Source organism: Bipolaris zeicola (genome assembly GCF_000523435.1).
Source record: "Bipolaris zeicola 26-R-13 unplaced genomic scaffold scaffold_302, whole genome shotgun sequence".
NCBI classification, from domain to species: Eukaryota; Fungi; Ascomycota; class Dothideomycetes; order Pleosporales; family Pleosporaceae; genus Bipolaris; species Bipolaris zeicola.
The window spans coordinates 1-25,347 of NW_006912351.1; the positions used below are offsets into that span (position 1 = coordinate 1).

Genomic DNA, 25,347 nt, shown 5'->3' on the forward strand with positions numbered 1-25,347 from the left:
ACTTCATGTAGAGCTACCTAAAGAACAATATATCTTAATTTTACCTTATTTTATTATATCGTTGTAGAGCAATTGCGCAGAGCGTTGGGTTGGGTNGGGTGGGGCGTTCAGCTTACTGATGTTTCCAGCTTACTGATAGAACACGTTAGTAAAGCTTGTGCAATGCTGAGTAACTCGCTCTCGGAACGCATGCCCCACCAAATCGGAATGCAATGACGCTATGACGTTCTCGCTGGTACAGACACAAAGCCTTCCATGACAGCTATATATAGTCTGGGTAGGTCCTCAGGGTAAAACAGGAAACTTGATTCTATGTCACTTTGTGCCTTGCGATTCCCGCGAGTACCCATATACCAGCTTCGTAGTACGCCACGTTTGCGCCATCTTTTTTTCCCGACACAATACATACGATCTTTCTCCGCGTTAGATAAGCCTACAGCCATGGACAAAGCTCCCGGACAAGAGAGCAAGGGATCAATCACAGATTGGGTATGCCCCCTATACTCACGTGTAAAGAAGTGTGCCAGAAGAACACCCTCTCTAACTCTAAGCAAAGGTCAAGCCTGGCGATAAGAGCGGCGAGTTCAAGCGTCAAACCTCTGTCTTCCGAAATTGGATTGAGAATAAACCCAACGCCGAATTCCCACCAGAAAAAGGCCGATACCATCTTTACGTCTCGTACGCATGTCCATGGGCCCATCGCACACTGATTGTGCGCCAATTGAAGGGCCTCGAAGATATTATTTCGTACAATAGCGTCCACTGGCACATGGCAGAAAAGGGATGGCGGTTTGCGTCATCCGATGAAAGAATTCCAGGAAACACTACGCCGGATCCATTGCACCAAGATTACACACATCTCCGAGACATCTACTTTGAGCAGAACCCAGACTATGAGGGGCGGTTCACAGTACCGACGCTTTACGACAAGAAGACGAACAAGATAGTGAGCAATGAGTCAGCAGAGATCATCAGGATGATGTACACAGCCTTTGACGACATCATCGAAGAAAAGTACAAGAAGGTTGATTTGTTCCCCAAAGATCTACAAAAGGACATTGAGGAGATGAATGAGTGGGTGTACAATGATGTCAACAATGGTGTTTACAAATCAGGATTCGCAACGTGGGTTTCTCCATTTGCTTGTCACTGTCTTCTTGTCTTGTTGTAGAAAAAAAGACATATGCTAATCGTGAGGGCAGAACTGAAGAAGCATACACAAAGGCTGTCACTCAACTGTTCAAGTCTCTAGACCGACTAGAAGAGTCACTCTCACAGTCGAAGACCCCATATCTTTTGTCAGCACCACACGTTACAGAAGCGGACGTTCGTCTTTTCACGACCATCATCCGCTTCGACCCAGTCTACGTACAGCATTTCAAATGCAACATCCGTGACATCCGCTCCGGATACCCGCACATTCACAAATGGCTGAGACATTTATACTGGGTAAGACGACTCTGGATTAAATAATTTTTGCTGTCGTGGTTGTTGAACTCGATGCTAATGCTGCCAACAGGACTACCCTGCCTTCAAAGACACGACGAATTTTGAGCACATCAAGAAGCATTACACAAAGAGCCACGGTCAAATCAACAAGTTCCAGATCACGCCTATTGGGCCTCTGCCTGATATCCTCAACAAGGAAGACGAGGTGCCGAGTGTGAAGGCTGCATTAGCGAAGTAAGCAGATATACACATGTATAGGCATGCAGACAATTTTTAAAGTGTCATGGTAGTGTATGCCGGTAGTTGAGAGTGTTTATCAAGAGTGTGCAAATTATCGGGTTTCCTTGGGTATCTAGTTTTGTGAAATTTCCAGACTTTTGCAGCAAATACATGTCAAACGCGCCGACCTGGTGGCTAGTACCATTCCCATCAGTCTATACACAAAGGATTACCTGGTTTTTGTGGAGAATGAAACAAAGAAAATGCAGCCCAATGCAAATCTTGGTAATGCGCCAGGTTCAAAGCAGAGCAGCACCAACACTGCCTAGCGTCTGCTTAGTGACATCATCTCTGACCTGTCCCACTTTCTTTGCAGAGTCCAAGATGGCGCCTTCGATGGCCTTGAGTGCTTCAACCAACTCGCGTCGCTGGTCGCGTGGAGCACTTCGGCTGCCCGTCAACTGCTGGGCCTTTTCTACCGTGCCCGCCTCCATCGTGCGCAAATGGGCTTCAATCTCGCGGATTTGTCGCTGGTACACGTCGAGGGTGCGGCCAAGCTCGTCAGTTCGGCGGTCAAAATAGCTCATCAGATCCACGGGCTTTGTTGGATCATCGTCGTCGAGCGCACTAGTGGCTGGTGTCTTTGCACTCGAGGCCGTGAGATTACCGTTGTTGCGGTAATGAAATTGGGCGGGTAGTCGCTGATTTTCGATTGCGCGGAAGCTTAAAGTCGCATCTTCGGCGTCTTTCTTGACGAGGCTTTTCAGATGGGCAATGTTTGCCGAGTCGTTGTCGAGTCCCACTTCAACCGTGGAGAGAAAGGCCTCGATATAAGCTACATCAGGCGCGATGCTAGAGATGTCACGCTCATTGCCGGGGAGCGATTCGCGGATTTGGCTGCAGTAGTTGATCTTTCGCTGAACACCCTCGTCAAACTGCTGGATCAATGTTTGTAGCTCGGGGTGGAGGTCATTGAATCGTGTAGTTCCTCGTATTGAGTCGAGGGTCAACTGGACTGGTTGTGCGCTCGCGCCCATCTGCGCCCCCCCAAGTGTAGAGCCGCCAAGAGTGTTGGATCTGTTGGGGAAGTTCATGCCTCCACCCAAGGTGCTCTGTTGCTGTTGCTGGGGCTGCTGTTGTGTTGAGCCGAATAGTGAGGGGGTGGACGTTTGGTTCTGCTGGTTGGTGGTGTTGTTTCCAAACAAGGAGGGTGTGGTTGTCGGTTGAGTGGATGCGCCGCTGAGAGATCAGGTTAGCCTTTGAGCCACTGCAAAAGGCGGGGATGGCCTACAACAGCGAGGGCTTAGACTGTGCACCACCAAACAGACCGCTTGACTGAGTATTGCTCTGAGCCTGGTTCTGTGTATTTCCGCCCAGCGCGCCGCCAAACAGACCTCCGCTTTGGGGCTGTGACGGCTGCGCTGTAGACGCGCCAAAGAGTCCCGCACTTGCGGGCGCGGTGGTTGCAGGCTTGTTCAGATTGCCAAACAGCGAGCCGGACTGCTGGGGTTGCTGTGGTGTCTGCTGTGTGGATGCGTTGCTGCCACTGCTCCAGTTAGTCCAGGGCATGATATAGTAGTTTGATGGGAAGAGACTTACAAAAGGCCGCCGCCGCCACCGGTGTTGATGCTCAGTGAATTGGATCGTCCAAAGCCCGCCATGTCGTCTCAAGAAGGCCTGTTGTTGGTGCGGCGAGGGCAGGCGATGGATGGAGAAGGCAGTGTTTGGATGGGCGCGAGCAGGGGCAGCACAGACTCCACGGTGGTAAGGCGCGTCTCCTCCGCTCGGCTAGTCTACTGTAGTGTTAGTTGGCTGTGCTTTGAACGACAAGAAAGCCCCAGTGCGCTCTGCAATCGCACCCAGGTCAGTCTGGCGGCGACTACGAATCACGTGGACGCGCCTTTCCTTGCTTCAAATCCACTGCCACTCTCGACACGGCCGGGTAGGCGCGTATTGTCTGATCCAGAGGCGAGTATGGCAGACGAGTCCGACGATGACCTGTATGGGGACGAGACTGCGACGCAGCAGAGCAAGGACGCAAACAAAACCGAAGACAATTCAAGCGGCGACGAGCCCATGGATGAGGAGTCGGGCGACGACGACGACGATGAAGACGACAGCGATTCCGTATGTTGCTTGCGGCACTGCGCCCACAGCTGCCGAGCAAAGCTGACAGAGCTCTAGGACATCGACATCATCATTGAGAAGGCGCCAGCACCAGCCAAACCTGCTGCGTAAGATCCCACTTGGCTCCCCACCTCGTCTTTCCTGCTAACCAAAGCCACTGAATAGCTCACAACAGCCCCAAGAATCCAAAGCCATAAAGATTGAGGCGCCGCCGCCTTCGACTACACCCTCACAGCAACCCCCTCCAAAAACCGGGCCTGCAACAGGCGGCACCATCCCCCAGATATCTGCCTCTGCCCTCTCAGGTACCGCCTTTCCTGCCCAACGTACCTCGACAATCGACGTCAATGGGAATCCCATCTATCCACCTCAGGGAAAAGAGATTCTGTCTGTTGACATTGATGCCGACCTTGCAGAAGAGCACAAGATTTGGCGCCGGCCGGGCGAGGACCAGTCCGACTACTTCAACTACGGTTTCGACGAATTCACATGGGAGCTATACAGGCAGCGCCAGGTAGCCATGGCAAATACCATACAGGGCCAGAAGAACGATATGGCGCAGATGCAGGCCATGATGGGCGGTGGTCCTATGCCTGGCATGCCTGGCATGGGAGGCGCCCCACAGAGTAATGGAGGACCAGGCGGCGCGCCCCCGACTGGCCCTGGTGGTGGTGGAGGCGGTGGTGGTGGTGCTGGCGGCGGAGCTATGGGTCCTGGTGGGATGAATGAACAGCAAATGCAAATGATGATGCAAGAGATGATGGCACAGGGCATGGACCCGAGTCAAATGGACTTTGCGTCCTTCATGCAAATGGCTGGTCAGGGCATGGGAGGCTTCCCCACCGGACCTGGTGGGCAACAGGGCGGCGGATTCCAGCAAGGCCATCAAGGTGGTGGCGGGAGGGGTGGGCGAGGTGGGAGGGGAAGGGGCTGGTAACGGCAATCACGCAGTTCCATGTCCCTACTTGCCGGCAGCCGTCTTTTGTCTCGACTCCATGAGATCACCATCCTTGGCTTTGGCGTTCTGAGTGTACTACTACTGCTACTACGATACCATTGGGGTAAAGCCTTTTCCAGCGCGAAGCAATCTGTTTCAAGAATTACAGATCAGCCTACTTCCAAGTCATGCTTCAACGCCCTGTCTCGGCGACTTCACCCTAAACCATCCATATTATCCGGTAAATGATGTGCGACAATACACACTCATCGGCACGCGCCAAATCCCACAATTCACGGCCTTGGATACAAGACTCTGACTTCCCTATTGCGCCCCTTTGCGTGTGCAACTCATCGACAATTGCAGTCCAAAGGCCTTTTTGGCCATGTACCTCGTTCTCCATGCTTGTGCAGCCTCTTAGCCAAGTACCATCTACGTCTCCATTGGGTCTCCACCCTCAAGAATGTGCGCTGGAATCCGTCCTTCTGCAAAATCCTTCTCCAGCTGCGCCATCTCTGCCAGGCTGCTTGCGTTGAGAATAGCAGCGCGCATCCTCTTTCTTTCGTCGTCGGTGTAGATGCGTTCTTTGCTCGAGTCGGGCCCGTTTGCGAATGTAGGAACGACGAAACCTTTTGATTTGTTCCTCGAAATCTAGCCATATCAGTATGTAGCCCGTACTTGACATCATTCCAACACACCTGGTTCGCAAGTTCAGTCGGTTCGTCTGCACTTCCAAACAACTCCTGGGCCTTCCTCCGCTCAACATCGCGGACCTTAGTGAAGTCAAGGAACCTCACACTTGGGCAGCGCCAGATGATCCAATATCTGTAGTTCTACTGCGAGTCAGCGGTTGTATGCCCAAAGCACTTGGCGCTAGTGTGGGCACAGAAGCTGGGGAAGCATGAGTGCTGACGACTCACCTCTTTGCTAGTGACCGGGTTGCCCATAAGTGACAAGTATGTGAGAGACTTGAAGCCAGCCAAGGGATCGAGATCTGCCAGCTCTGCGATCCTGTTCTTGGTGAGAACTAGTGTGCGTAGGTTCGGTATGCTAGACGAGAGGCTTGGTTGGATGCTCGAAACTCGGTTTTGGGCGAGGAGCAGGGTGCGGAGGCGGGGCTGAAGAGGAAAGTTGCCAAGCTGACCAATGTCATTGTCGGTGAGGTCTATGGCGTCGTTGTCCTAGGTCAAATGTTGGCATCTTCTTCTCGAGCCGTTATACTAACAAACGCGAGGTCAACTTACTCGCGCTGCGCCCATGTTTTCAATAGCAGATATCTTGTGACCTAGATGTAATGATTTTGATATCAACTCAGCTCCTAAGTGCAGTATCTGTTCCTTTCAACGCACCTCGTAGATCGAGTTCACGCTCCGTGAGACAGTTGATGAAGGATAGAGAGTTGTTGATCAGGTCTGTTGTTAACCTCATTTTGGCGTTTTGTGACTGCGTGAACTAAGTGTACAGTATCAAGGATGTGTATGGATTCGGGTCCAGAGTGTCGAGTGCTGATTTGCGCGGGGCTGCGAAAGCTGGTCGCGGAAATGGAGCTCCAATTGAAATTCATGGACCGCGCTAAGAGCTGCCACTAGCGCGCGGCGCCCACCTGATAGAAGCAATCACCAAGTCCCCTCCATGTCCACTCCACTATAATCGACACGACAGCTAAATCAGGACTTACAACTCATGATCAGTACAGAATTTTGGGTGAAAAGTTTCATTATTCTGGTCAAGTGGTGGAATATTACACGTCTTCTCGTAATAACAAACGGCATTGCGGTTGAGGAGACCTATTTTTGAAGCACCAAGACTATTTCCAAAGCTGCAAGAGCGCCCATCACACCCACCACCAATACAGCTGCAGACAAAGGAGCCAGTGCTGGACGTGTCGTATTTTGTGACATGGCCTGAATCTCCATATCCAAGCGCTCAGCCAGCTTCTCCTTGGAGAATTCTGCTATGACCCTATCTCTCCCACGTGCGCCCATCTCTTTCAGCCTCTGTTCGCCAGGGCCATCTTCCAAAGCGACACGCATGACCTCTGTCCAATCCTGCACCTTCCTAACATCCCTCAACCAACCGGTCTGTCCGCTCACGACTGTTTCTGTTGGCCCACCCTCATTCGCTGCCAGGACCGGTGTTTCGGCCAGCATGGCTTCGAGTGGCACAATGCCAAAATGCTCATGGAGAGGTGTGTATATAAGGAGACGTGCAGTTGCCAGAAGCGTAGACTTGAAACTGCTGGGGACCGAGTGAAGAAAGACGACTGCGATGTCGTCTGGTATACTTTGGGCGGTAATGACGGTTTTGGCGGTGGCATGGGTCAGTCGAAGAGAGTCAGCCAGTTTGCACAATTCGGTATACGTGGCGACGTTCTCAGGCACTTGGGAATCGTATCCACCTGCAATGACCAGCCGCGCCTGCTCGCGCTCCATGGGCGACAGGCCTGCGAAAGCCCGGATGGCAAGTCCAACGTCCTTTTTCTTCTCAAAGCGGTTGATGCTCAGCAGAACCTTCTTTTCCTTCCACAGTGGCGCAACAAGATCCGCCGGCTGACCAGCATTGATATCGACACATGGGTATACGACGCTGGGCTCGCGGGTCTTAAGGCTGGGGAAAGCCTCGGCGAAAATGCTTTTTGTGAAGTGGCTATTGACGACAATGGTGTCGCTGCAACCAGTGGTCCAGCTCTCGAGCCAGTCAAAGGGCCTACGGTACAGTGTCTTCAGAAAGCCGCCCTTCTTGGCGAGCAGCTTGTCGGGGAAGTGGCAGTAGAAGATGATGCGCGGGTGTGGCAGCAGCAGCCGCAGCAGGGGAATTCCTGCGCTGAGCTGGTCGACGAAGAAGACGGACGGGGTGAGTTGCTGGAGCTTGTGGGACAGCAAGGCAATGTGCAAAATCAAGTGCACCTGGCGCAAGATGGCGCAGAGAATCGCGCAGCGACCCCAGATGGCTGAGGGGAAGATGGTGTTGCCGTGCACTCGCACATCGAGGGTTCCTTTGCTTCAGGGTCAGGTCTCAGCTGCTTGGCCGTACATGAGCGGAGTGTGGCCGACGGTTGTGTATGGAGGCTTACCATCGCGGGCCTCGTCGAAGCAGTGTTGCGGGTCGCAATGCGACGTGAAGATGGTGACCTTGTGGCCGCGGTTCTGCAGTCCGACGGCGGCGTCGATGACCAGCCGCTCAGCTCCGCCAATGCCTAGGTCTGGGTGGAAGAAGACAATGTGCTGCTTCTCCTCTGCCATGTTGCCGTGCGCATGTGTGCGTCGCTACTTACGTGGTGACTTGGGCGACTTGAGGGAGAAATGACCCGTCGGGGCGGCGGCGGTGGTGGTGGTGGCGCCTTTCCGCTTTGGTGGTAGTAGCAGTAGGAGTACCCAGGCCAGTGTCCCATGCTGCATATCATGTGCGACGCTCTTATCCGCCCTCTGCTGCTACAGCCCCGAGACAGATGTGCTCGTTCGCTCGCTCGCACTCCTCGATGTATTCTACTCGCTGGACTTCTCGCACACACAACTGCTGGTGAAGCGCCACTTCACCTCACCCGCGCCTTCCAGCATGCTGCCGGTGCCCAAGGCAACAGCAGCACATCCGTAGTAATAGTATAGTACTACTAGTACCATCATCACCCTCACCACCCTCACCAATAACCCCATCAACTCCACCACAACTCCAGACCACCCCCCATCATGGGGCAGGGATTCTCCTTGTCGACGCTCTCGGCAGGCTCGGCCAACATCGATGTACCGGAGCTTGCAGATCTACAGTATGAGAAGTCGTTGGGTGCAGCCCGATTCATGAAAGCCGTCAGGGCACGCCATAAGGACGGCCTTGTCGTGGCTCGAGTAGTCCCAAAACCATACGCTCACATCGACTTTCAAGACCACGTCAAACGGCTGCTCCGTGAGTCGTCTCCGCAACTACCCGTCCATGGCCAAGCAAACTAACAAGGGTTCAGATGAGCGCAAAGTGCTTGCCGATGTGCCAAATGCACTGGCATATCACCGTGTCATCGAGACTGCATCTTGTGGCTATCTGGTTCGCCAATACATCCATAGCTCTTTATACGATCGCCTAAGGTAACTTGTCTTCGAGCCATGACCTCCGCAGTTTGCTGACTCTTCCATGGCACACGACCTTTTTTAGAAGAAATTGAGAAGAAATGGCTCTCGTTCCAGCTTCTCTGCGCTGTAAGGGACTGTCATGCCAGAAACATCTTTCACGGCGACATCAAGACTGAAAACGTCCTGGTTACGTCTTGGAACTGGCTGTACCTCGCTGACTTTTCCTCGTCGTACAAACCAGCACATTTGCCAGAAGACAATCCAGCTGACTTCTCCTTCTACTTCGATCTCTCAGGTCGCCGGACTTGTTACCTGGCGCCCGAAAGATTCCTCGCTGCCGGACAGCAACCCGAGGGTGAAGGCGACGTCAACTGGGCCATGGACATTTTCAGCGTAGGCTGCGTCATTGCTGAACTGTTTCTTGAAGCACCCATATTCTCCCTCAGTCAGCTGTTCAAGTACCGACAAGGCGAATACAATCCTGAACACTCTCATCTCAGCAAGATCCAGGATCGGAACATACGCGAATTGACTCTGCACATGATTCAGATTGATCCTAATTCCAGGATGACTGCAGAGGATTACCTCACACACTGGAAAGGCAAGGTCTTTCCCACCTATTTCTATGGCTTCCTCCAACAATACATGTATTCCATTACCGATCCCTCTTCCGGCCGAAAACCTGTCACGACTGGCTCAGAACACCTTGGTGAGCCAGACGAGCGTATAGACAGGATTTTCAGTGACTACGACAAAATCTCTCATCTGCTGTCAAGTGAGGAAGGAAAAGAGCCAGGCAGGCCCGAGTACTCACCCCCTGGGCCAAATACGAGACTTTTCCCACTCTTCGTGAATATCCCAAACTATCAACATCAGGCTTCACCAGAACGAAGCTTAGCTGTTGATGATGGCAACTTGATTTTTCTGACTATTGTCGTATCTTGCTTACGGGGTACTGCAAGAGCCTCAGCTCGTGTTCGAGGCTTGGAACTTCTCCTGGCCTTTTCAGAGCGGTTGACGGACGAAGCCAAGCTTGACCGTGTCATACCCTACGTAGCTCAACTGTTAGCCGACAAGTCTGAGCAGGTCAAAATTGCTGCGCTGCGCTCTCTGACCCAGATTCTTGCCATGGTACAGGTCGTCTCACCCATCAATGCTTACATTTTCCCCGAATATGTCCTTCCAAGGCTGGAAGCATATCTCCCAGATTCTTTTGGGAAATCCGGCTCCCTTGTGCGTATGCAGTATGCACTGTGCATCGGGACTCTGGCAACAACTGCAGCAAAGTACCTTGACATGATCCAAGCACTACGTGCCGAAGGTTCTCTAGCTACGGCTGATCCAGAAACCGAAGATGGCATGTCTTCATCTACGACTCGTAACCAGTTCGATTCAGATCGCCGAATCTTAATTGAGGCTTTTGAGAAGCACACCAAATCCCTTCTCACCGACACTAATGCTTCTGTACGTCGAGCCATGCTTCGGTCCGTCTCCGATCTCTGTGTCTTTTTCGGTAGTCCCCGAGCAAATGACGTAGTCCTCAGTCACCTGAACACCTATTTGAATGATCCGGATTGGATGCTCAAGTGCGCATTTTTCGAAAGCATAGTAGGCGTTGCTGTCTTTGTTGGAGGCGCCAGCCTAGAAGGCTATATCCTACCTCTGATGGTCCAGGCATTGACAGATCCTGAAGAGTTTGTGATAGAGAAAGTCATCAGGTCGCTGTCTTCGATGGCAGAGCTTGGTCTACTTCAGCGCTCTAAGACATGGGAGTTAGTGGATATATTGGCAAGGCTGACCATGCATCCAAACCTCTGGATTCGAGAAGCAGCAGCTGAATTCATCTCTGCTGCTTCAAGATATTTGTCGGTGGCTGATACGCATAGCATATTGGTTAATCTCATCAGGCCCTACCTCAAAGTCCTTCCTGCAGAGTTCTCAGAATTGCGCATTCTAGAATCTTTGAAGAGTCCAATGTCCCGTCTGCTACTGGAGATGGCTTCTAACTGGGCACAACAAGCTCAGAGAGGGCACTTCTGGCTGGCTGCTAGACATCAGCAAACATTTACTTTCGGGTCATCGGATGATAGTCTTCCAACCGTTTCAGGTCGGGAGCTTGACCAGAAGGTTTTACAGCGATTACCCAAAAATGAGGAGGATGAGCTGTGGTTACAAAAGCTTCGCAACGCGGGAATGAATGCTGACGAGGAGTTCAAACTGGTAGCACTTAAAGAGTTCATTTGGCGAATAAGTCATCGCCGGCGCTCTGAAAATCTTTCAACGCCTACGACAAAGTTCAACAGCATCGTGACGCTGAAAGATCTTGGCGTGAAGGCGCAGACCGTGCTGTTCGATGAGGATGTACGTCAGGTTATGGAGCACACTAAGAAGACGTATGCTCCAGAAGAGCAGCTGCCACCTCGCACAATCAAGGACGCCCTTTTGGATGCATCGACTACAGAGGCCGATGGGCTAAATGACCGGATGCCGCGTTTCGAAAGTCAAGCTGGGCGATTGGTCCGCGAAGAGAGAGGTATCACGATTCCTTCTCGGTCAAGAACACACCCAAATCTAAGCGGTCAACATTCGCCATCTTCTGGATCTGAAATGCGAGCGAATTCACTAAAGGTTTCGAAAATATCCTCCTCACCCTCGGGTTCAGTCACATCTACAGATCCCTCGACCGGGCTTCGGCATCACAAAAGTGCATTAGGGCTTCTTGGAAAAGGAGAGAACAAGGCTGTAGCAGAAATTGGTACAACATCTGCGAACGTTCTCGGAAAGGTTGATGGCCTCCATGCACGCGAGTCCTCTCGATCCCGACAGCCGAAATCACCACTTGCAGTAGACAGACTTGACCGAAGTCCGCTACAGATACGTTTCCGAAACGCACACAACTACACAGGGAACGATCCGGCAATATTGAAGTTGTTGGATTCAATGCTTCTTGAGCGCTTCCCAGCTGATGAGATTGAGTTTGGTCCCCGGATACAGTCTCCCACTCAGCGGCAACCTATCAAACACAAGGATGCGCAACGATTACCTATAGGTACTCCATGGCGCCCAGAAGGTACATTGGTTGCAAGTTTTGGCGAGCACACTGCCGCAGTGACCCGCATATTGGTGTCGCCTGACCAAGGCTTTTTCATCAGTGGGTCTGATGATGGAACTGTGAAGATCTGGGACACCTCACGTCTCGAGCGCAATATTACTCGTAGATCTCGACAGACATACAGATTGGGAGAAGACGTCAAAGTCACGAGTCTTGTCTTCGTTGAGCAAACATATTCCTTTGTTGCGACGGGTAGTGATGGAAGTGTTCATGTGGTGCGCATAGACTATCTCCAAGACCAAGATGGCAACGCTAAATTTGGCCGACCACGATTGCTTCGCGAATACCAGTTGGTCAAGGGGGATTTCGCCGTCTGGTCGGAACACTACAATGGCGACGGCAGATCTATCCTGCTTTTGACTACCAATACGTCGAAGATTATTGCTCTCGACCTGCGGACTATGAACTTGCTCTACACTCTCCAGAATCCGCTGGACCACGGAACACCAACCTGCTTCTGCATCGACCGAAAAGCGCACTGGCTGCTGTTAGGAACATCGCACGGCGTGCTCGATCTGTGGGACCTTCGGTTCATGCTGCGTCTCAAGGCCTGGGTTTGCCGCGGTGCATCGCCTATTTACCGACTGTATCAAGTATATCTGCCAAAGACAAAAAAAACCAGACTATATATTGCTGGGGGAAGTGACCAAGCCGAAGTAACGGTTTGGGACTTTGAGAAGCATATTTGCAAAGAAGTATATCGTACTGGCTTATGCAAGGATGTCGGCAACAGGAGTATGACATTATTGGATCTTGACGAAGAGAGGTCAGGCGGAATGCTTGGACGCTTTGCTACAAGTGTTGAGCCTACCGCTAGTTCCACAGCAGATCGAGGCATCCGAGCGATTGCAGTACATACACAGACGACGGATGACAAGGGCGACCTGAAACACACATTTCTACTCACAGCCGGTCCAGACTGGAAAGTTCGGTATTGGGATACTAGTCGCGCTGACTGCTCACTTATAGTCAGCGGCCTTGAAGCTGATGAAGGAAAGCCGCAGTACGTTGTCTCCCAACCAAGCCCAGACACTGTCGTAGTCTCCGAGCGATTGCAGCAGACTATGACTCAGAACAGCAATGGAAGAGATAGTAAAGGGAACGCGTCCAGTAAGAAGGGACCCGGGAAACCATTGAGATCTAGTGCAATTGCTTCGCAGCAGCAACATCTTCTGAAAAGTCATATGGACTGTATTCTTGATGTGGCATTTATCGAACAACCATGTGGGATTATCATTTCAGCCGATCGGTCTGGGGTGATTCATATGTATACATAGCAACGTATCTGAGTATCAATACGCGTACTCTTCCCACCGTGGTGTGTTCAGTAGTGTGTAAGTGAAGGGCTAGAGGAGGGTAGTTGCAAGTTGTTGTGGTATTGTCTATAAACTGAGACTTGCTATAAAAATTTACAGGTCAACTCCAGACATACATTTGTCTACCAACATCTTTCCATTTAATTGACCTTGGCCTGAGACAAGCTGGTAATCTGATTAGCACCGTCCTGGATTTTGCCATTGGCCGCCTTGAAGCGGCACAGGACACCAGATCGCTCGGGAACGTTGTTGTCGCACACCAATTGGTTGTTTGCAACGCAGTTCAAGGCGCCATTGCCTAGTAGAAAACACGTTAGTATTGTCACAATGTTTAAACGAAGAAGGGCCGGCTATGGCTTTTGGTTACTTACATGCAGCTGGACCTCCAGGCACGCACTTGCCAGCGGCACCGTTGACAGTGCAAGCGTCCTGCTTCAAAGATTTGTTGGGGAAACAGCACGTGCCGTCAGGTGCCTGGCGAGTCTCAATGACGTTGCGGGGAGTGTTGCGGACGCCCTCGACATCGGTGATGGCGGCAGAGGAGATGGCGACGAGGCCAAAGAGAACGGCGGTGATGGAGAACTGCATCTTGGCGAAATGTGGTGTTTAGGGTGTGATTAATGGATTGGTGTTTTTGGAAAGTGTTGTAGAGAGAAAGTAATCCGCACAGCGGGAGAGAATAGACAAATGTAGAACTGAAGATTGACTTGGAAGACTGGCTTGAGAATCAGAAGGAGAAAGGAGTCTCTAGCCTCTTTATACTGTTCGAGGGCGGTAGCATTGACGATACTTAGCCATGTGTTGATATGCAGCTCTCAGGGCTGCTGTTCCTGAGGCAGTGCATCACGCACATCTCAAACGTTTGGCCCTGAGGGATCCACTGAATCGCGGAGCAACTCGCTCAAAACGATGCTTGTTGCGCGCGCATTATAGTTGCCAAGGCAAGTGTCGACAACTTTTGCCGGATGAGCGGCATTTCGTGTGCGATACTGAAGGGGATCTCTCCGTCTTGTATTTTGAGATTGATATTCTAAGTTTGTAGGTACATGCTACTACAACGTACGTGATAGACGCAAAACCCTATCGCTGTCCAATCTTGCATTGACAGCACGTGGGTGCAAGGCTTATCAAATCTTAATGGGCAAGCGAACCGCTGCATTGTTGCCCTGCATTTGTAACGCTTCCTACAAGCTCAAACATGAGCATCGACAATCCCTGAGACATAGGAATACCTGAGGATGAAACCAGGCCGATTTAGCCGGTCATGGCATGTAGCGCACAAGATTAGGCGCTGCTAGGCCCATTTCGCATCGCATGTCTCTGTAGTCCTTGTCCAACTCTCTGCTTATAGTAAGTTGAGACCTTTTATGGTGAATACTAGGTTTGCGTGGATGAAGAGATAGGATCTCTAATTGGCTCGAAGAATCTCTGCGCTCATTGGCCGTGCAGCTGTGCCAAGACGATGGAGATGTTCGTATTCAGATAGCGCCTAGTCACGTGACAAACACCATAATCTCCTCTGGATCCCCGAAAGCCCAACCAGCCAACCGAGCTGAAAGATCAGCCCTCTAAAGGCTCTGTAGGGGGAAACAATACACGCTCGTATAGCGTATCACGTTATGTATCTATCATGTTAGACTAGCAAAAAGAGAAACAGTAAGCTTATCTTACTTACTATGCTGAAATTTCATATAATTCTCTCAACGAACGGCTGTAAAGACAAACTTTCCAGAGACTTTTGAGATGGTGTCTCTTCTTGTCTATCTATACAGTTTCTCTTCACCTGTATGATGTTTATGTAACCTGAATAGTATTTTTAGAGATGTGTTTTGATAAATCGACGCAGTATACGCCACTATGTCATGCTCCCGTCGCAACGTGCTCCACTTAGACTACAGGCATCTTTCTTGTACATATGGATTGGGTGTTCGCTCCTGCAGTCGTTCAAGCCTCAAGGGTACTAGTGCATTGCGCAGTCGTATGTCTACGTGTTGATCCTGCTGTTATATTACTAGACACACATAGTGTATATATTTCGATGCTGATGTGCTTGATTCTGTGGTCAACTGTGCCTCGCAGCCACCATTGTGGGATCGGCGAAGACTTGGGTGTGTCAAGATTGTGTAAGTTCGGCATGAGGAACTTGCCAAGAGGCTTGGTCTACTGGTGCAAGAGATGACGGACGAGGAGGAGGATGAGATTTCAAATTCTTGTCGTGAGCGGCCAATGCGAAGCCATCATGTAAATACCAGCTTTGACAGCATAATTGCCGACAATGGTGTCGGAGAGAGAAAGAGAGAGTGTGTGTGTTGGGTGATGTGAGGGGTAAAAGAAGTCCCCAGTCGCATTACCTCATTGAGCAGCGCACTAAGCATGGCAATTATCTCGTACCGCCGCTGCTATAAGATTAAGTGATTTACATGCGCATTCGTGCATATCGAACTTGTAAGGAAGAATCATTCCCGAATCAAAGTTTTGCGGCGCGTTTTCGTCGTCCCGTATTGGTAGTGTGCGTTTTTTTTTCTTGGCCGCATTGACTGTAGTCAGAGAAGCCCAACGACTTGGCTCGGTTGTTCTGTTTGTTTCTCAAGCTGTGGAAGGATTCGGCTCAACTGCAGCAGAGGGGTGTCATGCCAAGCATAGTACCTTGTGTTATCCTTGGTGGATGCGGCGAGGATGGTCCCGTAGGCTTCCAGAATAGGATGTAGATTCGTCTTGTCGGCCAAGCCGAAATTCCCTCCGAATGCACCGACGAAGACGTCAGGCCCCTCATCGCAGAGCCTGCAGCTAGCTAGGTAATTTTCCCCGACTCCTTGTAGTAGTTCACAGATGGAGAGTAAGCAGTAGATGGACTACTAGATAGGGGTTAGCAGGATCAAGGGACCGGCTGAAGGGGCGGACGGCGGAGAAGCGGGGGGAGGGAAGATGCAGATGGTAAGTATGTCGGGGACCCAGTGGGTATTTTTGCAGGCTAGCAACACTCGGAGCACGACATGTTACCTAACGACAACAGGTGCCCCAGATTGAGCGTCTGGGGTCATTTTTATTTTACGTAACGGCAAGTCGTGTCCCCAGACTGACAAGGGCGGCATCGTCCGACTCTTTACATAACAGCAAAGCTGCCCCAGGTCGCAACCGCAGCACCGGGTCAGCCCAGGCGTCATGCATGCCTCGGCCATGCTTCGCCATGCTTCCAGAAGGCATACTACGTACGAGTAGTTGGCTGCGTAAATATAGTAGAAGGCTGTCCCTTGACGCATTAGGAAGGTAGTTGGGTGTGGAGAAGGCCTGTTCTCCACCTGCATTTCTCCCGAGCCCGAGTCATCCTCCCGGCGATACACCTACCCTCGCATCCAGCATACTACCTTACTACTATACACTCGGACGTTGGTCTCCATATTTCGCAATCTTCTCCGCGTCCAAGTACACCATGTGCACTGGGCACCCATCGTAATCAATTCCTAGATAACATGCGAGCACTCGACTCTCTTTGAATTGTTGCTGATTTCAGTCCCAGCATAGTAGCCCATGATCCTGAATTCCCCAACTACTACATCCTGAAGCGGACTTGTATACGTGCCAATGCGACTTGCCGTATCAACCAAACAATCCATGACTGTCATCAACACTCAATTGCACCATCTTCTCGCGACTCCAACCTCCTATATACGCACGACTTATCTTTGCTATATCTACGCGTACCCACGCATACTATCAATCTTGACACAATCCATCTGAAAATACAACAAGAATGACGTATTCGCCTTAATTGGCTATCTCACAAAGCATTGTTGAACGAGTCTGAACGGACCCTCGTCCCACAACGTCAGCCCAGAAATCCACAAAAGATAAGCGTCTATTTCACTTGGTCCGCAATGCTTGGTCCCTGTTCTGGTCCTGGCTCTCGTGGTTATCGTCGTAGTCGCTGTGTCGTCGTATCCAGCTGGTGGTGGGCGGCTGTGTGGTGAAGCTTGTCGACGCCACTTGGACATGGCATGCGATGCGCTCCTGGGCTCCCTCCCCCCCAGAGTGCTCTCGAACGCGCTCAACATGCAATGGTCGGGCGCTTGACAGTGGCGACATTGGACGATGCGAAAAAAATGGACTTGATTTACCGCGTTAGGCCTAGTCTGGCAAAACCTCGCTCTCCTAGTACCTGCACCAAATTTTTGCGGCTCAATGCGGCTCCAGACCCACTTGTCTCGGTGTTTCGCGGCCCCCGTCTGATTCGTCAGTCGTGACCATCCATCGCCAGTGTCCACCACCCCGAGGCGACTTACGTACCTGGGGAAACAACGCGCGCAGGCGCGCCGTGGGCGACCTCCACATCGTTCCTAGGTCTGTGCCAGCCGATGTCGGTCGGCCCGACGATTTCTGCATAAAGTGCGTACCGTCGTCCTTCGAGGCAATCCTCATCCTCGCGTGCCGTCTTTACTTGATACCCCGGATCACACATCACAACACCATGGGCCTCTTCAACGACAAGAAGGTCGACGACACCGAGTACGGTAGCCAGCTCAAGGCCGAGGAAACAAACCCCCAAGGTCAGACCGATGCCGTCTTTGGCGAAATCGTCGAGGGAGGACCCAACTACCGCAGCGTATGTTTCCATCTTATTGCCCTTCTTCCTCAATCCATACTGACGCCCAGTAGGTCAGCTGGTGGGGGTCGTCTATCATCATGATGAAGACACAAATTGGTCTCGGTGTGCTGTCCATCCCCGCCGCTTTCGATGCCCTGGGCCTCATTCCGGGTGTCATCTCACTGATTGCCATTGGCTTGATCACCCTGTGGTCTGGCTACATGGTCGGCACATTCAAGATGCGTCACCCCGAGACGTACGGCATCGAGGATGTGGGGCAGAAGTTGTTTGGGCGCGCAGGCCGAGAGGTGCTCGGTCTGGCTTTCGCTTTATGTGGGTCCTTACCTTATGGAAACATGGTTCTCCAGAACCCCAGAGTTGACCATGTGGACTGACGAGAACAGTGTGGACGTGCGTTGCTGGCTCCGGTATGCTGGGCATCTCCATCGGATTGAACTCACTATCTGATCATGGCACCTGCACTGCTGTCTTCGTCGCTGTGGCTTGCTTCGTCGGCTTTGCACTTGCTTCAATCAAGACCTTGGGAAAGCTCTCTTGGATTGCATGGGTTGGTCTTGCTGGTATCATGTCAGCTAGTGAGTATTTTTGCACTTGTGCATCAAAGAATCTGCCCTAACCACTACAGTCATCACCCTCACCGTTGCAGTCAGCCTCCAGGATCGCCCCTCTGCGGCACCTCAATTCGGCCCCTGGCAGTCTGATTTCGAGCTCTTCAAATCCCCCACCTTTGCCGAGGCTGCGGCTGCCCTATCCAGCATCGTCTTCGCCTTCTGTGGCATTCCCGCCTACTTCAACGTCGTGTCCGAGATGAAGGACCACAAGGACTACTTCAAGGCCCTGTCGCTTTGTCAGTTCGTCATGACCTCCATCTACATCGCCATCGGTGTTGTTGTGTACTACTACTGCGGATCGTACGTCGCGTCGCCTGCGCTGGGATCCGCTGGTGTCTTGATGAAGAAGGTCTGCTACGGGCTCGCGCTTCCGGGTCTGCTTGCCTCCGTCGTCCTTGTTACTCACGTAAGTTCCGTCATCTTGCTTCTCTTTGCTGTTTGCGGACCATGTACTGACCCTACATAGCTCGTCGCCAAGTACTTCTTCATCCGCACCTTGCGTGGAACAGAGCACCTCAGCCGCCCCACCGCTAAGCACTGGATCACCTGGTTCAGCTACACCGCCGCCGTCTCCCTGACTGCCTACATCATTGCATCCGCAATTCCAGTCTTTGGTGGTCTTGTCTCACTCGTCGGCGCACTTCTTGGCACCCTCATGAGCTTCCAGCCCATGGGCTGCATGTGGCTGTACGACAATTGGAATCGATCTAACCGCGACTGGAAGTGGAAGGGTATGGTCGCATGGTCCATCTTCGTCATTGTTTCTGGCACATTTCTCCTTATTGGTGGCACCTATGGTTCGCTTGTCGGCATCATCGACTCGTACAACAAGAACGGCGGTACCAAGCCTTGGTCGTGCGCGGATAACTCCAACTCGAGCGGCGGTCACTAAGAGTGGCTGTTGGTGAGAGCATCATCATGTGATGGTGCTCTGATCCTATTCTTTTAGCGTTACATGTACATGATTTGAATACGATATCCTACATTAGTCAACTATGTGCCGCATCATGAATATTGGAGTGCAGCGATGAGAGATTTATAATGGACAAGATTATGAAGAGAGAAAGATTAAATTACCGACTACTGGATGGTTCGTTTCTCAACTTGATTCTACCATTGAATGAAGGAAGCTGAGAGAGCAAGGCGCAATACCCAGGTAACGGACATGGATCAAATCCATGCTGATGAAGGTACTAAAGCCGTAGGTGCGGAGCAAGGAGAGCAAGAGGTTCGGGCTAGAAAATGATACCTCAGTCATCCCGTACGTTGCTCACAGCTTACCACTGTCCTACTTTGTTATGATATAGTAAGATGGCGTTGCAAGGGCGAGCTAACCAAAACAATTTTGCAATGAACAACTTCAAACAAGGTAGACAAAACTCATTCGCTTGTATTGATTTCCTTTGACGCTTGGAATCCATTCAACCCTATGTTACATCAACTCATCTAATACATAGTTATTTCAGTCATACTCAATGGCCAAACCAACGCGCAGCCGGCAGTCATCTAAGAACACCCCAGCAAAGAGTGATAGTTCACTGGACTTGGAGGCAATACTCCTTGCTCGCCCCATTAGAAGACCATCGTACAGCCGACATCTGTTCGAGAACACTTCGATTGGCAGTGACGCTAGCGTTATCGCCCTGGAAATCTCTACGCCTGGAAAAACAGGAAAGCGTACTCGCGGCCGGCCGTCGTTGAGGAAAACACCGGTCGGCAATCTACCTTGACTCTCCCTATGCTACTAAAGCGTCTACCGGACAACGTACAGATGCGTCGGTTTTGAAAAAAGGTCACCATCTCCCTCGCATAATGATACTGCTGCCAGGTCGAATCTGGACTTATACCTGCTCGATAGTCACGAAACGGCATTGTCGACCGTGGATAGCATGCGCAGTTATGACATACTGGGCATTGATAATATTGAGATGTCAGCACTTATCCAGGATGCCGCGCAAGACCTGCTCGAGGCGAGGATGAAGGAAATAAGCACCAAGGCCGAGGGGAAGAAGCCAGACGTGAATGTGCTTGGTACGGCCGAAGAGAGTGCTCAATTGTCGCCACCCATGTTGCCTACTATAGCAGATGCACCCTACGACTTGTGTCAGCGGACACGGGCGTTAGTACTTCGGCTGATAACCTCAGCCTTGATCACGGCCAGGCATCTCCCAGGTTTGACGAGCCACCGCTCGAATATATTTGGACCCCGGACCCTGTTTGCAACGACCCTACCGTGCCCATCCCATTTCTCACCACCTTGTAAGCTTAGAGATGCATAGTGTGCCGCCGCTCCTGCCCCCGTCCAAAGTGTACCCAGACTAGGACAAAAAGAAGGCGCAGTCAAACTGCAAATGTCCTTCCAAGTCCGAACAACGATGGACGGTTTAGCGACACGGCAGCAGAAGATATTGGGTTACGTACCACCTGGGATTGCAGCCATGCTGCAACGCAATGCAGATGACAATTGGGCCTCTACACACTGCCCATTCATCAACTCTGTCGACCTTGTTATTTCGCACATTTTGTTCATGGCAACATAACCCCAGTCCAATATGCAGAAGATGCTGCTCAACGTCCTTTTCTGCATCACATCGTATCACTACAATCCGAAAAAGTGGAATCAAGACTACCAGATCCTACTGGACGTAAATGATGCAGTAGACACCTCCCTGCGCGACGGCAGAAATACAAGGCACGGTATATTTGAGCAAGAGAAGCTTCCTCGCATGTCGAAGAAGAACTATGAGCTACTGTGAACAAGGTTCCATACACAGTATCCAGGCTTAAAATTACCAAAGAGAAGTTCATCGACATGATTAGGATGTCAAGAAAGCGAGAAAGGTAAGTGCTCCCCTATGTTCATCGCCTTCCTGCTTCGTGTAATCCTTCGCACTTGGCTTATGCTCGACCTGGTAGTTCCTACATTTTCATCGCACCTCGTCTCGAGCCTGGCTCCCTGCTTTACCTCCAGGCAAACCTCGCTCCTAAAGCAATGTGGTGCGCGGGAAAAGGCGGCGTTGCATCAGGAGTGTCTGATCGCGCATTGTGACACCTTGAGGACTTGGGTTTAGTAGACACCTGTCGGGCGAGTAGTGCAAATCGATGTGTTGGGGAGATCTTAAGCGAGTTGACAAAGGATTTCTAATGTCATGCGCTGGTTCTCCTAGTTCTGGTAGGCCTAGAAAATATATTCATTCAAAGATCTGTGTTTTGTCATACGAGTTTGATGATGACAATCAAAGACGTGAAGTACAACATATTTTAGCCAATGCTGTTGTAACAGAGTTAATGATGACTAGATATCAATTGATCTTCACTGCTCTTTTTGTTGCTCTGTACTTACTGAGGTATGCGGTTGGATCTTCAGATTACAGAGCGCTGTGCAGACCTAGGAAAAAAGAGACAATGTATTCATATCAGAACCTCCCTCTTGTTTATCTTGCTACCGTTTATCAGGTCTCTGATACCTTATAACTTCAGTCTTGTGCGTGCGGCAACTGCTGAGTAGATTTATGATGTGAAATCTAAGAATTGGCAAGGACAAGGTACTATCTAGTACTAACAAAAGAACGAGTAACTGCTAGAACGAAACTCGCAGGTAGTACCTACTAGCGATGTACCTATGCCTTTCTATATATTTCTATCATGAAAATACTTACAATGGTAGCTTCCAGTTCAAAGAAATAGCTTAGAACATAGCTACAGCTGCAGCCATCTCAAGCCAAGATGTCGGAACAAGACACTCAACCACACTACATGCGACCTACACTCTCCTCGACAGATAAGGCTAGGGGGGAGATATGATTCACACCATTTAAGAAACCAGGGCCTACGCACACGTTGTACAATGCGCCTACGCCTAAACAAGCCCAGAGGGCTTCATCACCTTTGCGCATTTCGAGCCCCCCTCCCCCGCTAGATGCGTCTCCGATCCTACCATCCTCGCCATCCTTTGTACGAGGCTCTAGCCATCAGCCTCAAGACAGCGCGCCACTGCCATCACGACAATTATCCTCGGTGCTCCCTCGTCCGTTATCACTAACGCCACCACAACCATCAGAAATTCCACCCTCTCGCCCAAACAAGAAGTCGAAGAAGGAGAAAAAGAAGAAGAAGGAAAGAGTACGAGAGAGATATGCGGGTACCTAGGCTAATACGAAGGTCTATTGCGCGTTGTGAATGTTGTGCGTCAAACTTGGGAAAGCAGTGGTATGGTAGGGACAGAAAGGCGGAGGAGAGGGTAAAGAGGGTAACGAGGGTAGGAGAGGACTTGGAACTAGGTCGCTTTGAGCGACGTCGTCGCAATTGATCTACTCTGGTACCTCTAATGTCTTACTTTGTGGTAACAGTATAATACTAATGATCACCTTTCACTCTTATCACACTCTCCGCTTATTAGGTGGGGATATTACTTGCAGTGCGTACTTCTTCAACCTTCACTAGGGTGACAACGTTTCCTAATACGTTTTACATACTCTGTCAGCAAACCAGGTCTAATGACGGTTGGGACGATGCTTAAGCGAGCTGCGGCTGTTTCGTCTCCATGCCTCTAGACGTGGTGAATTGAACGGTCACGTGACGGTTCATATTGAGGCTTAGCGCAGCGCCAAGCTCCCGAGGCGCCAGCGCCACCCAGCGCCAACCCCCAACCTCCTCAATTGCTCCCTTTGTCTTCGTCGCGTCTCCACCCCCATCTACGTCTCCATGACCTCGTCCTCTACCTCCATCCGCCAGATTCGATCCCCGCTGCCTTCCACGTCGCCCCAGTTCCATCTCCTACGCGATAGCAAGTTGTCTAGCGTCAGGCACTAAACCATCCTTTTCGTCTGCATGTCGTCTTGCCCCAGTACGCTATCTTCACCGCAAGACCTTATTACGCCGCGAATTAGCATCGCAATCTCTGCGTTCCTGATTCGCGCGTTTTAGGGGGCGATACTCAAGCAAGGCACAGGCTGTGCGAACAAGAAGGGCTTTAGGTGTCTGCGGTTTGGCGACTGCGAATAACACAATAGAGTCAGGGCTGCTCTTTGCTATTAATGCGAAAGCCCGGGCGGGTGGGCTTTATTTGCTGTTGCATATAATCTGCTTCGCTGCAAAAGGGCACATTTAGTTAAGTAAATTTGTTCTTTTGGGATAACTAACGCGCGATGGTGCATAGCCTCGTTCGTAAGGAAGGTGTCCCAGCCTTGGCGTATCAGGGATGCCATAAATCTATGACATGGTTTTGTTCACTGAAGATTGTGCATGTGGGCGAAGAGTTGGCTGTGTCACTCGAGCATTCAATGCCAAGTCATGGCGTTGACCACAAGCAAGTGTTTATCCTTCGCTATGAAGGTGACAATCTTGTGCCTGGGAAGAACTCGCTTGGAGCTATTGGACTGTCTGTCCCGGCTAGTTTAATGTCCACGATGCAACGGCATGGAAACCCTAATTTTCAAACGTTATCGCTGACGCTGAAAAAACCGTGTTCCATATGGTACCCTAAAGAATCTACCAGTCTTCATGATGATTTTCCAAAACTTTTAACTCTGGCACGAACGAAAGAAGTACGAATTTTTTTCGACACCAATTGGCTTGCGGATAGAAACTTTCAAACCCTACAGTGCATTGTCACAGGCTCTCGGCAGTTGGCCAAGATTTCGCGTACCGCACAGTTTAGCTCTGTGTATCAGGAACTTGACTGGTTACCCCTCAAGTTTATCCAGGATGCCAATCATGGCACCGACACTGCCACCGAAAACCCGGCGTCTGGGGTTATACCTTCCATCGAGGCTGAAGCACCTCCCTTCCAGGACGTGGTACATGACAACCCGCCTCCATACACACAGCCGTCGGGTAAACGACCAAGACACTGTAAGTGTCTTAGTTGTATACTGGAATGACATATCGCTAATGCGTATTACCTAGCTAGCACTAGCTTAACACCAGATGATTATAATCCGAAGCGCGCCCGAGAACACTCTCGCTCGTTTTTGGACATGGATGGTGCTTCTCCTACCCCTTCTCTTCGCGCCAAATCCACGGTTTCGTCCAGTGCCACTGTCTCAGTGGACCTTTTTCAAGACGCTGTCACTTCCGCTGTCCAGCAAATGCTCTCATCTACGTTGAATAAAACGCTTTCAGAGGTGCTTCAAAAAGAGCTTCCATTTGCTATTCGGCGGGAGCTCCCACACGTGTTGGAGAAAATTATTCAGAAGACGATTGCTGACTCACCGTCAAGATGTTCGTCACCAATACCACCTTGTACCCAAATTTTAAACGAGCCCACACACCACGTGTCAACACCGAACAGCCATTTCACACTTGGCAAAATGATCAAAGGAGCCGTCACTACAGCCGTGCGTGAAGCGCTTGACGAAGCCCGCGATCAATCCTCTGAACTTTACACTTCTGCAAGCATTGAGTTAGAGGAGTATAGTACTGAGCTGAAGGGTGACTTGGCAGCCACCACGGAGGATCATATGGTTAATTGTAATGAAAACCTCGATGAAATGGTGGCGAAGGCCGAACAGCGGTTGTCAGACTACCTGACTGATTTCGAAGCTCATGCTGACGAGTTAGTGATTAAGACTGAGGATCGTTTGTACTCCATCAGCAAGAAATCGTATTGCAGTCCTGAAGGCCATATTGTACCTAAACCAGGCCAGAGGGCGGCATCGCTGCCAATTTTGAAAGATGCCAAGACAGTTGCGAATAGGACCTAAAACTCAGCAGATACCCACTTATCCACACTATTCATCATACACTACATATTATACTACACACTTATTCTCCTACGCTTACTTACTAAAAAGTATCTTTAGCTATAACGTACCTTACTGTAACAGTTCGAGTACATATCGAACTGACACCCGAATGGGATCCGAACATGGGCGCGCACTAGCCGAAGAAGATCCGCTGATATAAAACCCC

General features: G+C 50.8%; 9 protein-coding genes across 9 annotated transcripts; 5 read left to right on the forward strand and 4 right to left on the reverse strand.

Moving 5' to 3' along the window:
- Positions 1 to 441: 441 nt before the first annotated feature.
- COCCADRAFT_109935 (uncharacterized protein) lies at positions 442 to 1,687 on the forward strand (the record flags this gene model as incomplete). Its single annotated transcript, XM_007719358.1, has 4 exons — positions 442 to 489; positions 557 to 1,125; positions 1,203 to 1,449; positions 1,520 to 1,687. The coding sequence occupies 4 exons, from the start codon at positions 442 to 444 to the stop codon at positions 1,685 to 1,687; spliced, it is 1,032 nt and encodes a 343-aa protein (XP_007717548.1).
- Positions 1,688 to 1,967: 280 nt separating this feature from the next.
- On the reverse strand, positions 1,968 to 3,329 carry COCCADRAFT_109938 (uncharacterized protein; the record flags this gene model as incomplete). Its single annotated transcript, XM_007719359.1, has 3 exons — positions 1,968 to 2,907; positions 2,960 to 3,214; positions 3,268 to 3,329. 3 exons carry the CDS (start codon positions 3,327 to 3,329, stop codon positions 1,968 to 1,970), a joined length of 1,257 nt encoding a protein of 418 aa, XP_007717549.1.
- A 313-nt stretch (positions 3,330 to 3,642) lies between these two features.
- COCCADRAFT_80364 (uncharacterized protein) lies at positions 3,643 to 4,516 on the forward strand (the record flags this gene model as incomplete). Its single annotated transcript, XM_007719360.1, has 3 exons — positions 3,643 to 3,795; positions 3,853 to 3,902; positions 3,961 to 4,516. Coding segments are annotated over 3 exons (759 nt in total), but the record flags the coding sequence as incomplete, so codon positions are not given.
- A 648-nt stretch (positions 4,517 to 5,164) lies between these two features.
- Positions 5,165 to 6,160, reverse strand: COCCADRAFT_41290 (uncharacterized protein; the record flags this gene model as incomplete). Its single annotated transcript, XM_007719361.1, has 5 exons — positions 5,165 to 5,383; positions 5,431 to 5,565; positions 5,653 to 5,913; positions 5,977 to 6,017; positions 6,082 to 6,160. The coding sequence occupies 5 exons, from the start codon at positions 6,158 to 6,160 to the stop codon at positions 5,165 to 5,167; spliced, it is 735 nt and encodes a 244-aa protein (XP_007717551.1).
- A 359-nt stretch (positions 6,161 to 6,519) lies between these two features.
- On the reverse strand, positions 6,520 to 7,974 carry COCCADRAFT_109937 (glycosyltransferase family 4 protein; the record flags this gene model as incomplete). Its single annotated transcript, XM_007719362.1, has 2 exons — positions 6,520 to 7,727; positions 7,806 to 7,974. The coding sequence occupies 2 exons, from the start codon at positions 7,972 to 7,974 to the stop codon at positions 6,520 to 6,522; spliced, it is 1,377 nt and encodes a 458-aa protein (XP_007717552.1).
- Positions 7,975 to 8,418: 444 nt separating this feature from the next.
- Positions 8,419 to 13,182, forward strand: COCCADRAFT_109921 (uncharacterized protein; the record flags this gene model as incomplete). The annotated part of the gene is made up of 3 exons (XM_007719363.1): positions 8,419 to 8,632; positions 8,688 to 8,767; positions 8,887 to 13,182. 3 exons carry the CDS (start codon positions 8,419 to 8,421, stop codon positions 13,180 to 13,182), a joined length of 4,590 nt encoding a protein of 1,529 aa, XP_007717553.1.
- A 179-nt stretch (positions 13,183 to 13,361) lies between these two features.
- COCCADRAFT_30537 (uncharacterized protein) lies at positions 13,362 to 13,809 on the reverse strand (the record flags this gene model as incomplete). The annotated part of the gene is made up of 2 exons (XM_007719364.1): positions 13,362 to 13,519; positions 13,593 to 13,809. The coding sequence occupies 2 exons, from the start codon at positions 13,807 to 13,809 to the stop codon at positions 13,362 to 13,364; spliced, it is 375 nt and encodes a 124-aa protein (XP_007717554.1).
- Positions 13,810 to 17,686: 3,877 nt separating this feature from the next.
- Positions 17,687 to 19,327, forward strand: COCCADRAFT_109928 (uncharacterized protein; the record flags this gene model as incomplete). Its single annotated transcript, XM_007719365.1, has 5 exons — positions 17,687 to 17,821; positions 17,875 to 18,136; positions 18,208 to 18,399; positions 18,450 to 18,841; positions 18,902 to 19,327. 5 exons carry the CDS (start codon positions 17,687 to 17,689, stop codon positions 19,325 to 19,327), a joined length of 1,407 nt encoding a protein of 468 aa, XP_007717555.1.
- A 4,255-nt stretch (positions 19,328 to 23,582) lies between these two features.
- Positions 23,583 to 25,139, forward strand: COCCADRAFT_109931 (uncharacterized protein; the record flags this gene model as incomplete). The annotated part of the gene is made up of 2 exons (XM_007719366.1): positions 23,583 to 24,288; positions 24,343 to 25,139. The coding sequence occupies 2 exons, from the start codon at positions 23,583 to 23,585 to the stop codon at positions 25,137 to 25,139; spliced, it is 1,503 nt and encodes a 500-aa protein (XP_007717556.1).
- Between the last annotated feature and the right edge of the window lie 208 nt (positions 25,140 to 25,347).